The sequence below is a fragment of the Heloderma suspectum genome, chromosome 1 (assembly GCF_057233095.1).
Source record: "Heloderma suspectum isolate Gila_16-S chromosome 1, 16-S_ref, whole genome shotgun sequence".
NCBI lineage: Eukaryota > Metazoa > Chordata > Lepidosauria > Squamata > Helodermatidae > Heloderma > Heloderma suspectum.
Window position 1 is genome coordinate 319,520,593 of NC_139458.1, and position 13,978 is coordinate 319,534,570.

The 13,978-nt window shown below is 43.3% G+C and overlaps 1 protein-coding gene across 1 annotated transcript in view; it reads left to right on the forward strand.

Annotated features, from left to right (window-relative positions):
- The first annotated feature begins 112 nt into the window (after positions 1–112).
- CRYBG1 (crystallin beta-gamma domain containing 1) overlaps positions 113–13,978 on the forward strand; it is a 137,972-nt gene continuing 124,106 nt past the window's right edge. Inside the window, exon 1 of the mRNA XM_084827216.1 lies at positions 113–600. Within this exon, the coding sequence (XP_084683342.1) occupies positions 242–600 (359 nt within the window). The 5' untranslated portion in view covers positions 113–241. The remainder of the gene's footprint in view (positions 601–13,978) is intronic.

Sequence of the window (13,978 nt, forward strand, 5' to 3'; positions counted from 1 at the left end):
GGAAGGGTGCGGTTTGCACGGCGGCTGGAAGCAACTGACAGGCCTGGAACTCCCCGGGCAGCCTTTAGGAGGCGCTTTGCGTCCTCCCCCCTTCCCTGTCCCACCGCCTCTCGCTGGCTCGGCGGCTACGACGGAGCGCGCAAGCCGAGAGGCTTTCCCCCGTGCCTGGCCATCCTCGCGCCGCTCGCCACGGGCGGTTGCCGCCGCCGCGCGAGCGTGGGCTTGAGGGGGTCGCTCAGCCATGGAGAGGGGCGGCTTCAGGCGGCTCGGCAGGCTCTTCCACCGCAAGAGCGAGTCCGAGGACTCCGAGCCGGACACGAGCAAGGAGGCGTCGTTTTCGTCCCCCTGCCCTTCGCCATCCCTTCAGGGGCGGCGGGAGCATCGCCACAGCAGCCCGCCGGCCGCCGCCGCCCCTGGAGAGCGCAAGAAGCGCTCGCCTTTCGGCCACTGGCGCCTGAAGAAGCAGCAGCAGCAGCAGCAGCCCAATGACCGCTCGGCGGCAGAGGCGAGCCGCGGCGTGAACAGCGTGCCCGCGTCGCCTTCGCTCTGCCTCGCGTCCTCCTCCTTCGCCTCCTCGGAGTCCACGACCCCCACGAACAGGTAATGCCCAGCCCGGCGTCGCTGCTCTCCCGGGGCGCAGCCGTGCACCTGCCGCCCCCGAATCCATCCTTCCTTCCTTCCTTCCTTCCTTCCTTCCGTCCCACCCCACCCACCAGTGTGCAGCGGTTCCACAGGCTTCCGTGACCATTTCTCGCCTTTCCCCGCCACGCACGCCGCGTCCAGCGGCGGGTCTCGCCTCCCCTGCATTTGCATTCGTGGTCTGGGGTCTTGTAGCTATCAAGGGGCGGGCGGGCGGGGAGGGGCTCAGAGGCTCTGGCGGCGCTGGCTTTCAACATGGCAAAGCCTTCCCCTCCCCCCCTCCGTGGGGCAGGTGCTGCCCTCAGACTAGCAAAGCATTTCTGTTGGGGGGATTCGCCGGTCTGCAGGCCCCGTGCAGAAGAGACGTGTAAGCAGCCGACTTGGCGAGAGAGCGCACGGAGCTCCTGGGACGGAGCTCCCTGCGCCTTAAAGGCACAGCAGCAGCACTCCTTGTGTTCTCTGCCTGGTGTTCTTCCAGGGCAGTTGGCTGTTGGAATGGAGCGCTGGGCCTTGGCATCGACTACCTTCGCCTGCACAGCCTCTCCCTTCAGTCCTTCATTTGTTGTCTCCCCGCTCCACACACCCCACCGTCATTGCACTTTTAACCACCCCCCCCTCCAAAAATACACAACAGTAGCGTGTTGAACTTCTAACCCAGGCTGCCATGCTCCTCTGTTTAAAGATTGCTATCTCTCCCAGTACTGTTGATACAAGAAAGCGATTCGGTAGCTAGCCAAGACTTTAAAATTGTCCTTTAAAACAAAAGCAGCATTAGACCAGGTGCCCTCCAGATACCTTGGACTACAGCTTCCCAACCTGGTGCCCTCCAGGTGTGTTGGACCACAATTCCCAGCATCCCCCACTTGTTGTTGTTCAGTCGTTCAGTCGTGTCTGACTCTTCGTGACCCCATGGACCATAGCACGCCAGGCCTTCCTGTCCTGCGCTCTCTCCCGGAGTGTGCTCAGGTTCATATTCATTGCATCGGTGATTCTATCTAGCCATCTCATCCTCTGCCGTCCCCTTCTCCTTTTGCCTTCAGTCTTTCCCAGCATCAGGGTCTTTTCCAGGGAGTTTTCGCATTAGGTGGCCAAAATATTTGAGCTTCAGCTTCAGTATCTGTCCTGTCAGTTGCAATGCTGCTTGCACTTCACAGCATAAAAGCAATGATTAGGTATTGCTGGGGGTCATCTGTCTGGAAACAGCCCAGAAGTGGTATAAGATTTATATTTTAGTTGATTCTTGATAGGCAGGAAAAGAGAGACATCAGAATTAACTTTTAATATTTGCAAGGATTTTCTGTTTTCTGTTACCACCCTGAAATTTTAAAATGGGATGAATGCAAACCAAGTAAATAAACCCACCACTTTGATGGATTTAAACCAAGGTTCAAGTAGGGATTGTAATCCAGTATTAGTCTAACTTGACTCCCATTCATTTCAGTGAATGAATTCTACTCTAGCATTCTACTCTATTGGAAATAACCCTAGGTTTGTTTCCAATAGCGGTGATCCAGATGCCTCTGAGAATCACAAGCCCAGCATGAAGTGGTATGTCTGAGTACACCGGTTGCTGAGGAACATGGGTGGGAGGCTGCTGTTGCACTCCTGTCCTGCTTGTGGGTTTTTCATGGGCAGCTGGTTGGCCACTGTATGAACAAAATGCTGGACTAAATGGACCCTTGGTCAGATCCAGCATGGCTCTTCTTATGTTCTTAGGATGGCTACCTCTTGCTGATTACATCCAGCATCTTGTACTCAAGAGATATACTACTTCTAAATTTGGAGATTTAACTTATCATGACCAATAGGAACTGACTGACCTGTCCTCCCATGACTTCATTTAAGTGTTAAGTCACCTTAAAGGCCCTATCTGGGCCAAAAGGTGACTTATAATTTTATAAATAAATAATTCTTTTGTTAAAGCTATGTAAGCCAGTGGCAATCACTACATTCTGTGATAATGAATTCCAAACAGCTTAATTATGCATTGTGTGAAGTATTTCCTTTTGTCTGTGTGGAACCAATTGCAGATTAATGTCATTGCTTGCCCCCTGATATTGTTGCATCCTAGTTATTCTAATTTATATGGCAATAGGCACATGATATCTTCCGCACTAATCTTCTGGTATGCTAACATCCAAAACTTAACCCATGTTTACTCAGAAGCAAATCCTGTTAGATCTTGTTTGTTTATATTTAACGTTTATTGGTCACCCTTTAATATTACTATTAATATTACTCACCAAGGTAATATACAGAATACAGTTTCAACCAAGAAAACATTTAAAATGTACACTGAAAACTAAATAATAAAATATTGGCATATAAGGCTGCAGTTCTGTGCACACTTGGCAACTAAGTTCTTATGAACTCAGTGGGACTTAAGAGAAGACATACATAAGACTGGACTACATTGTTTTTGTTATTATTGCACCAACAGTTTTAACAGCAAGGTGATAACTGACATTAAATAAGCACTAACGTTAGGAAATTACTGAGTATGGAAGGTTTTGAGACATGGGAGAGATTGGCTATATGACCTTTAAACCCGGTTTATACTTGCCTCCAATGATTTGGGCATATGGTGGATGCTGTCATCAAAACCATTCTTTTCTACATACCCTACTTTATTTTGGACAATTGTTTTTCAGACATGGCAGTGCTCTTTTTGTGTGTCTTCTTACCATGTGCTGAGCAGCTGCTAAATGTTCAAACCCCCAGGTGAACGCTTTCTCTGTATACTTTGGACATCAAATTCAGCCTCATGTTTCAGTGCGTTTATTAGTCCACATGTTAGATACAAAATCTAATACCTTAAATACTTGGCAGTGTTGTGCAGTAGCTTGATCAACCTTCCCCAATCTTGTGCTATCCAGTTATATTGGACTACAACTCCCGTTACCCCCAGCCAGCATTGCCAAGCACAGGGAAGGCTGGGATAGAATATTGGGCTTGAAGATTAGAAGATCCAGCTCAACTCCTTGCTCAGTCATAAGGTTCACTAGGTTGCCCTGGGCAAGCCACTATCTCCCAGCATCATCTACCTCCCATGATTATAATGAGCTGAAATACTGTTCTGGAGCCTTTGGAGGAGAGGTAGGGTACAAATTAAATAAATGAGCTGGACAGGCAGAAAGCTGACCTTGGACACTTCAGTGTCACATGTCCATCTCAGTGGATGAATCATTCAGATGTACATCTGGAAATAAATTACCCTATGGAGGCTTCATATTCTTACATTTGGGATATCATCAGTGAATGAATTACAAGAACCATACTATATCATGTATGTTTAAGAATGTGTGTGGTTAACAAAAAAAGACATTGAAATATAAACCACCACTGCTTTTGTTAAACAAAAAACATTTAAAATGCTTGTTTTTCATATGAAAACAAGTTCACATTTATGGCATACTTAAAGGGTCTAGCTCAAATTGTACACATAATTTGGGTATATCTAGGTGTGAAGAGAGATAAACTAAGAACCAAGTAATCTTCCATGAAACAAACAGAATGTTTCAGTCTGAAAGTGTAATATACACCTGTGAAAAATAAGTGAAGAATGGTGATGGTAAAATGCAACCATCTTCCTTATAACTGACCTGTCAGTCAAAATGCATATAAAAATGTAAGCTTATGCTCTTAGTAATGACGTTTTATTGCTTGCTGACAATCCTTTTCATAAAAACAATGCAATTTTTATCAACATATTTTGTGTGTCTGTCAGTTATTGTCTCAATATAGCTAACAGTATAGATAACATTCACTTTGAGTGAGGTGGAGAGAGATTTCCTGGGTGGAAACGGATTTTGTAGAATGCAGTTAAAATGTTTTCGACAGTTTTGGTTTGCCTACCCTTCTAGGTAATTTGCCCAGGTTAAAAAGCATTGCCCACAATCCTTGGTGTCTGTATCAGTAGCACTTCAACGCCAATTCAAGATGTGTTTATTTTTAAGCAAATCCCATTTGATTCCAGTGGGATTTTGAAGTAATTATATACAGGACTGTAGCCTGAACCTGTGAATAGTTTTTCCTTATATTCCATGAATGTAAGATTCCTCTTGTTAGTGAAGGCTAAAGACAGACAATACACCTGAAAAACACTTAAATATGCAATACTATGCATGTCTATTCAGACATAAGCCCCACTGAGTTCAATGAGACTTACTCCCAGGTAGGTGTGAACAGGATTGCAGGCTCAAACTGTCATATTGGTATTTGGTCTGCTTGAAGTCAGTACAGCCAAATACATTGATTGATGCTAAGAGGTTTAGAGCAGGGTAGGGCAAAAGGTAGATTAGGATCTACTTGTAGATTCCTGAATGATTTGCAGTAGATCTGAAAAGGGTTTCTGACTTGCAGTGATCTAACAAGAGCAACAACTAGCATGTATTCACGCACGCATGCGCGCACACACGCACACACAAGGTGCAGCAAAATAACACTTTGGGAGGGACAGTGGAGTGGTTTTGTGTATAAAAGGACATGTGAGCTTGGTTCTGCTGCTGATCACGAATTCCTGAGCTCAGCATGTGCTCAGAGGCACCCAGTTCCTTCATTTTTATCATATCTGTCTGTTTCTTTTCTTGTTGTTCAGTCGTTAAGTCGTGTCCGACTCTTCGTGACCCCATGGACCATAGCACGCCAGGCCTTCCTGTCCTCCACTCTCTCCTGGAGTGTGCTCAAGTTCATATTCATTGCATCGGTGATGCTATCTAGCCGTCTCATCCTCTGCCGTCCCCTTCTCCTTTTGCCTTCAGTCTTTCCCAGCAACAGGGTCTTTTCCAGGGAGTTTTCTCTTCACATTAGGTGGCCAAAATATTTGAGCTTCAGCTTCAGTATCTGTCCTTCCAATGAGCACTCAGGGTTGATTTCCTTTAGGATGGACTGATTTGACCTCTTTGCAGTCCAGGGGACTCATAAGAGTCTTCTCCAGCACCACAGTTCGAAAGCATCGATTCTTTGGCGCTCAGCCTTCCTTATAGTCCAGCTCTCACAGCCATACATTGCTACTGGGAAAACCATAGCTTTGATTATACGAACCTTTGTCGGCAAGATGATATTTCTGCTTCTTACTATGCTGTCTAGGTTTGCCATAGCTTTGCTCCCAAGGAGCAAGCGTCTTTTAATTTCATGGCTACAGTCACCATCTGCGGTGTTCTTGTAGCCCAAGAAAATAAAATCTGTCACTGCTTCCATTTCTTCCCCTTCTACATGGCAGGAAGTGATGGGGCCAGATGCCATGATCTTAGTTTTTTTTATGTTGAGTTTCAGACCAGCTTTTGCACTCTGCAAAAGCTTTCACCCTCAACAAGAGGCTTTTTAGATCCTCTTCGCTTTCTGCCATTAGGGTGGTATCTTCTGCATATCTGAGGTTGTTGATAATTCTCCCGGCAAACTTAATTCGACCTGTGATTCATGCAACCTGGCGTTTCTCATGATGTACTCTGCATATAAGTTAAATAAGCAGGGCGACCATATACAGCGTTGTCGTGCTCCTTTCCCAATTTTGAACCAATCGGTTGTTCCATGTCCGGTTCTTACTATTGCTTCTTGACCCTCGTACTGGTTTCTCAGGAGACAGGTAAGGTGGTCTGGTACTCCCATCTCTTTAAGAATATGCCAGAGTTTGTTGTGATCCACACAATCAAAGGCTTTAGCGTAGTCAATGAAGCAGAAATAGACGTTTTTCTGGAATTCTCTTGCTTTCTCCATGATCCAGCGAACGTTGGCGATTTGATTTCTAGTTCCTCTGCCTCTTCGAAACCCCGCTTGTATTTCCGGTAGTTCTCGGTTCACATCCTGCTGAAGCCTAGCTTGTAGGATTTTGAGCATCACCTTGCTGGCATGTGAAATGAGCACAATTGTGCGGTAGTTTGAACACTCTTTGGCATCGCCCTTCTTTGGAACTGAAATGTAAACTGACCTTTTCCAGTCTTGTGGCCACTGCTGAGTGTTCCAAATTTGTTGGCATATTGAGTGCAGCACTTTAACAGCATCATCTTTTAGGATTTTAAATAGCTCAGCTGGAATACTGTCATCTCTGCTAGCTTTGTAGTTAGTAATGCTTCCTAAGGCCCACTTGGCCAATTCACATGACACTTTCTGCATATAGTTTCTGTGGATTTTAATCAGCCCATGTTGTGTTTTAGCCAAACTGCTACACACAGAACCACTCATGTGAAGGCAGACACTACTTGCAGCAATCATGTGCGATCCCTGCTTTTTTAGCAACTGTGATGAAGTGTGAACATTTGGTCCATGCTAACTTCTGTGTGTGGCATTGCCATTCACAAATATGCATCTGTATATGGCAGCATGGCTAAAGTTAGCATGGCTGTTTTAAGGCTGCAGTGCTGTACACACTTACCTGGGCTTAAGTCCCACTTAGTTCACTGAGTATGCATGCATAGGATTGTGCTGAAAAAGTAATAGCTGCCACTTATAGGAGGGATCATGGGAACAGGTGCGAAGATGTAGCTCTCAGTGTGAGCTAAAAGTTCCAAAGCAAGAGCATGAGGAAGGAAGATATGCACAGTGGTTACTCTCTTGTGAGGGATCCATCTTTCCTTAAAGTTGCTGTTCTGTTGCAACTGGGATATCGTGCTTTTCAAACACTGGGGACATTGCTAAGTACGTAAACATCTAGAGAATAGGCCCATTGGACACAACCATGCATAAAATTTGCAAAGCTATATATGTGCAAATGTAGAAATAATTTCATAAAAGACAAGTCAAGCCAATTGATTCCCATCCAAATCATCCCAAATAAAATTAATTCAATTAATTTGCACCCCACTCTCAGATCACCCAGAGTTCCTCTTCACTTACTTTGTCCCCAGTTAATTTCCTTCACATATGGATCCAGTTCAAGCCAATTTTCTTCTTCAATTAATAATTGCCCCCGTTCATCAATCATCATTACCTCCGCCCAAATTAACTGAAAAATAGGCTGTGTATAATTCTATTTTGGTATATGGGAGGGCTGTTGCAATGAGGTGAGGTGGCTAGCTTGGTGGGTGGTGATCTTTTTCCTTTCCTTTCCTTTTCTTATCTTTAACATAATAAACTGGCATGCTGGCTGCTCTGTTGCTAGCCTGCTTGCGGCTGCCTTGCAAATTGAACCATTGAATTGGCTGCTAATGGAAAGGGAAACACATGTACTGACGTTCCTCCATTTCCAGTGTTACATGGGAAAAGAAATAACTGTCCCATTGGACAGCCCACAGGGGGCAGCCATTTCTTTTTTGGTACAATGCTATCTCTGGAAATGGAAATTAGAAAACATAGGATATGCTTATCATTTCCCTTCCCAGCAATGGCAAATACAATGCTTCAATTTGCATGCGGGAGCAGGCAGGCCAACAGACAAACTGTTGGTTTGCCCATTTTATTATGAAGCAGTATCACAACCCAGCAGCCCAAGACGGTGGACAGCCCCTTGATATTCTACTTTGAGTTTTTTGATAAGCGTTTTGTGGATAAAATCACTTGAATCTGCTCTGACTTGGATGCCACTATTATTCCAAACCCTCAAGAAGATGTTTGTCCTGTTGGAGTGGATCAATGTAAGTTGTTTTCTCCTAAGGATGTTGACATGGTCGTTGGAACAATTCATCTGAACTCCTGTTTGCTTGACGCTTGCCCTAAGCAGATGGTCATGAAGGATGCTCTAGACCCCTGTCAGTCTGGCTTCAGGCCAGGCATTGGAATAGAAATTATTTTAGTGGCTCTGGTTGATTAGCTTTTCTGGAGATGTACAGAAGGAGTGCGACCCTGTTAGTTTTACTGGACTTCTCAGCAGTAATTGATATGGTTAACCATCAAATCTTTCTGGGCCAGCTGAGAGAAGAGGAAGTTGTGGAACCGCTTTGCACTGTTATCTGTTTGGCTAATTTGACAGGGTAGTGTTGCTATCATGTGGCATGCCACAGGGTTCTGTCTTCCTCCCAAGGCTTTTAAATATACAGATTCTGCTGCTGTGATGATTATCGAACAGTTCAGAATGAGATGTATGCTTATGACACCTTGCTTTATATTTCTTTATCAGATCAAGGAGCAGTAGTTAGTTCATGGTACCAGTGTCTGATGGTTTAGATGAGGAAGAATAGACTGAAGGTGAATTCATACAAATGAGAAATGTTGGAAGACCATGTTACCTGGAGACAGTGGGATATCCCATAAAGCATATGAACGATTCGTTTCATAACCTGTTGTGCTCCTTGGCAGGGCTTTGTTACTTGATACTCAATTGCTATCTGGGGCAAGGAGTATGTTTTATCAGCTGCACCTGGCTTCACCCCTTTGTCTTTGATAAAGATCATGCAACCATCATTCATTCCTTGATAACCTTCCATCTGGATTATTCCAGTACTCTACATTATTTTAGTACTCTTCAAAATAGTTCAGAAGTTGCAGGTGGTGCAGACCTCCAGCAGGTGTAGCCTGATCTTGGAGAACATAGGACTTACATTTTTGTTTGTCTGCTCTGTCTCCCAATTACATTACAGGCTAAATTCAAGGTACTGGTTTTATCCTTGAAAGCCCTAAATCAGGTGTGCTCTGCAAGTGTGAAGGAGCCCCTTTTCCCTCATATTCCAAATGATCTGCTAGGATTGACCAAGGCAGCTCTGCTTCTGATCCCATCTTTTCAAAAAGTTTGTCAGTGATGGCCTGGGCATTCAATTTAAGCAAGTTGAAATAGAAATTGCATGTAAACTGTAATTCGGAATTGTTTGTTTTGTTCTCCTTTAAAAAAAAAAATCTTACTGTTCACTTATTATGTTGCTCTTTGAGCACTGTTTGCTGCCTACATCAGTGTGTGTGTGTGTGTGTGTGTGTGAGAGAGAGAGAGAGAGAGCGAGCTTCCTGGCTAGTTAATGTCAGCCAATCAGAGATCATGTAGCCAACATGATGTTGTAAGAGCACAACAAAGTTAAGTGATCATACAGTTTTGAACATGATGTGAAAATCCTCGCTTTCCATGTTGCCTGGGGGCGGGGGAAAGATGGAGTGGGGAAATCCCTCCTCAGATACAATAAAAAAAATCCATAAAAACATGTTTTGGTAAAATCCATAAAACAGGGTCAATTAAAACACAAAAAACAGGGATTAAAACCATTAAAACTCAAGGCCAGACTTAAGGGAAGGCCAGCAAAACAGGTGGGTCTTCAGAGCTTTCCTGAAGTAGGAAGTAGGCCCAACAGTCCCTGATGGTAGTTGATTGTAGAAGTGTGGGGCCACCACTGAGAAGACCCTCTCTTGTACTTAGCAGCTGAACTGCCCTTGGCATCAGGCCTGTGAGAAGGACTTCTTTTAATGACCTCAAGAGTGTGGGCAGACTGGTATGGGAGAAGGCCATTACCCTTCAAGTAATGTGAACACAAATCATTTAAGGCTTTAAAGGTTAAAACCAGCACATTAAATTGGGCTTGGAAATGCACTGCCAATCAGTGCATCTGGTGCAGTATTGGTTTCGATGAGGGAGAGCCTTCCCAGGGACCATAGGATTGCTCAGTTATTTATTTTATTTACTATTATTTTTAGGCCACCTTTAAGGGTGCCAGTATATATATATTTCATATCATTGTAATGATCTGGTCAACTAGATATAAAGCATTCCTTGAAATTATTCCTTCCCCAGCTACTAATAACAGTGATATGTCTAGGTATTGTCTGGCATTTTAATATTATTTGTACAGTTAATTTTAATGGAGTGGAATTGCAACCCTACAATTATTTCTGTCCCTGTTTAAGCTTGTGCCAGCTGTGCTTCAGTTTTAATGCATAATTCATCTTTCAACCCCCTGTAGACCTCAAGGAAGTTCATAGCAACTGCAAAGCAGCAAAAGGATAACACCATAACACTCTAATAAGATTACATTAAAAACAGCAGCATACGAGCATTTCTAATTGCAATACCACTTTTCTCAAGGTGTGTCAGTCACCTGATTAGTTCTTCAAATATTTTTGGTGATTTTAGGGTGCAATCTCATTCTTATTAAAGTCAGCAACATAATTCTAATTTATTTTAATGGGGCAAAGTCGCAGCCTTAGTATTATTTCTGGCCCTGCTTAAGGTTATGCCAGGTACACTTTATCCAGGTACTGAAAAACTGTTGTAAGCATTTGACCATAGAATGTAAAGGGCACACACACACTGGTTTGACAGGGAGTCAGAGGATAATTTTATTGGCTGTAGTATTATGATATAAATGAATAAAGAAATATATTTGACCTAGACATTAAGAAATCCCACATGATCAGTGGGAAACGCCGAATTACCTCCTGATTTATCCATGCTCATATTTCTTTTACTCATTTTCACAGCTCTCTGCTGTAATTTCATAGTGTGGGAATAGTGCCTCAGGACATATGCAAGAGATAGCATTTTGATGATGGATTAATTGAAGCTTGTTAACAGTTGACTGATTCTCATTTTTTAGCATGCTTTTTGAAAACAGAACATTTGCAGTTTACAGTGGAATCCTTTGCACGTCTACTCAGAATTGAGTCTCTCTGAGGCCCATGGGCTTAGTCCTAGGTAAGTGGGCATAGGCTTTCACCCTTAGTTAATCATCTGTCTGCATGACAGAAAAACCCAGGGGTTTAAAACAAAAAACAAAAAAACACCCTGGCTTGTTGTACACATGTCAGTGGGCTGGCGCACATTCCCAGATCATTCCCTGTTGTGTTTGAACCTGGACTTCTCGATTGTCTCCCCCAGCATAAGCCAGAAAAATAACCTAAGAGCAAACCATTGGTTGTTCGTTTGTTTTTTAAATATGGGTTTTCGTGTTGTGCGAACCAGGCCAATATGTACACTTCATTTATTTTTAAAGGCTGAAAATGCACATAATGGTGCTGGCAATGTGGCATTTCAAATGATGTGTGGTTTTCAAATGTGTAACCATTCTGGCACTTTTGTGTGATTTCCATCATCCATGTACAGAATTCTTTTCTTCAAGCAGAACCAAAGTTGTTTCACACACACCCAAGACCTAAGGATAAAATGCCCCTAAGCATATACAGAATATTTTCTTTGTGAAGGGCATGCTATGTTCTTTGTTGATAGGCTGGATGGACATGGTATTATGTGCCCTGCTCTCAATAAGCCTTCAAAAGGAGGCAGAGCCCTGGGTACTCTACTGGCTGAGATTCAGTTTTAGGGTCAAGTAGTGAATGCTCATTCTTTTTCCTCTTTCATTGTTTCTTTTTCTCTATTTCTTTTTGCATTCTAAAATTCTAACAACTCGCCAAAAGGAAAACATTTTATCTACCTATTTAATTTATGAAACACCTCATAAATACATTTCTCTGGGGGTATTGCACAAAACATAATAACATAAAAATACAAATAAAATGCCAGTAAAAACAAATATAGGACTAACAAATATGCCAACATAACTAAAATAATGAAGTTATAAAAGTTAAAACTACATCACTGGGACTAGAATAATGAAATGTACAGTGCAATTCTATGCATATCTACTTTGAAGTAAGCCCCATTGGGTTCAATGGGACTTACTTCCAGGTAAGCATGTAGAGGATTGCAGCCTTGAACACTAAGAAGATTGCAATCCTATACATGCTTACCTGGAAGTAAGTCTCATTGAACTTAATAGGACTTAATTTTGAGTGGATATGTCTAGGGTTGTGCTGCAAAAGACCTTAAGGGTGCAATTCTATGGCCGCTAGTCAGCTGCTAGATGGCCATAGCATAGGTCGGTTCCCTGAGCACCAACCTCCACCCCCTCCCGCGCTGCCTTGTAGGCAGCACAGATCGGCCCCGGGCTCTGCACTCAGAAGAGGAACGCGGAGCAGCAAAAACGGAGCGTTCCTGGGGGTGGGGAGGGCAAACGTGCGTTTCTGATGCTTCCTATGCATCTTCCGATGTTGCCTCCCCCCGCTCCGACTTCCCACAGCTAAACAGTCGAAATCAGCTGTCTTCAGCCGCCCTCCGTGAATGCAGGGTGGCTTAAGTGCAGAGGGGAAGATCCCCTCTGCACTGCTCCTGCCCTGCATTGGATAGGCAGTCGCCCCTGGGGGTGGAGGGGGTGGAGGCGACGGTTGATCTCGATAGGATAGTTCCCTAAAAGACTGGGAGAACAAAGGTCTTAGCTGGCACTGAAAAGATAGCAATGTGGGCACCTTGGGCGGGCCTGTAACATTCTGGCTGTTTAGCACCCTTAGTTCCTAGCAGTGTTCTGAGGACAGGAAAGCTGATATTTAAAAGTTTTATATAGAGAACTCATGGTTAGTCCTGCAGCTAATGTTGTATATTTTGAAAATGGAAACTTGTAAAAATGATGCCATAAGCACGTTGATTTTAAAGAATTTGTAAGGTTTGTTACCGACATGTATAGGATTGTACTGTAAGTACATTAATCATGTGAGTTTTGATGGATTGATTGATCAATTCAGCTATCGAATTTGCATATGAGAAGTAACTATTGTTCCAGAGGAAAAAGCATACTTTCTTTTTGGATGTGGCATGAGCATGCGCCATAGGCCATGCTGTCTGGGAATGATGGGAGTTGCAGTTCAATACATCTGGAGGTTATTAGGCTGGGTAAGCCTGTATTAGGTCTCCTGAGGTATCATTAGTATCTTATACAAAACACCTTAAAGCATGTCAATGGCAAGCTAGGACAAGTCCTTCTTATTGCTGTAAAGTAGCAATTACTATGAATTCATAAAGTGTGAAATGTACACTTTCATGAAAAGTTGGAAGGTTTCTCTTCCCATAAAAGTCGGAAGTAACCTTTCATAGCATAGGGATCATATAGGTAAAATAAAGCAACTATTTGTTGCAGTGCAAGATTCTGCAACACACCTGACTGGAATAATTGCTATCAGCATGATCAAATTCTATTCCTGTTATCATTCTTGCTCATAATTATCTGATTCTGCTTTTGGGAGATTTGTTATATTGAGAAATCACTGTGAAAAAATATTAATTATGAGGTGCATGGACACATTACATTTCATTCACTGTTTTTTTACAGTAGATGATCCTAGTATTTTTAGTCTGTTCCTCAGCTAAAAGCTCCTGGAGCAGCTTACATATAATCAGTAAAACAAGACAGTTGCTACCTGCACATTACTCAAGGAAAAAGGAATCTAAAAAGAAACACAAGAAAAAAGGAATGGGGAGGGAAGAGGAAAAATTAAGTCTTTCAGCAGGGCTGGTGGAATGGCTCTGCTTCTCCCTCAGAGAATGGGAGCTGGTTGCATGATGTTTGGATGTATGGAAGGTGTGACTCAAATGGATTAATCAAGGTGCTTTTTACTGGACTAGTCTGTTGGGGTTGTAGGGTTTATATCTTATGGACTGCTA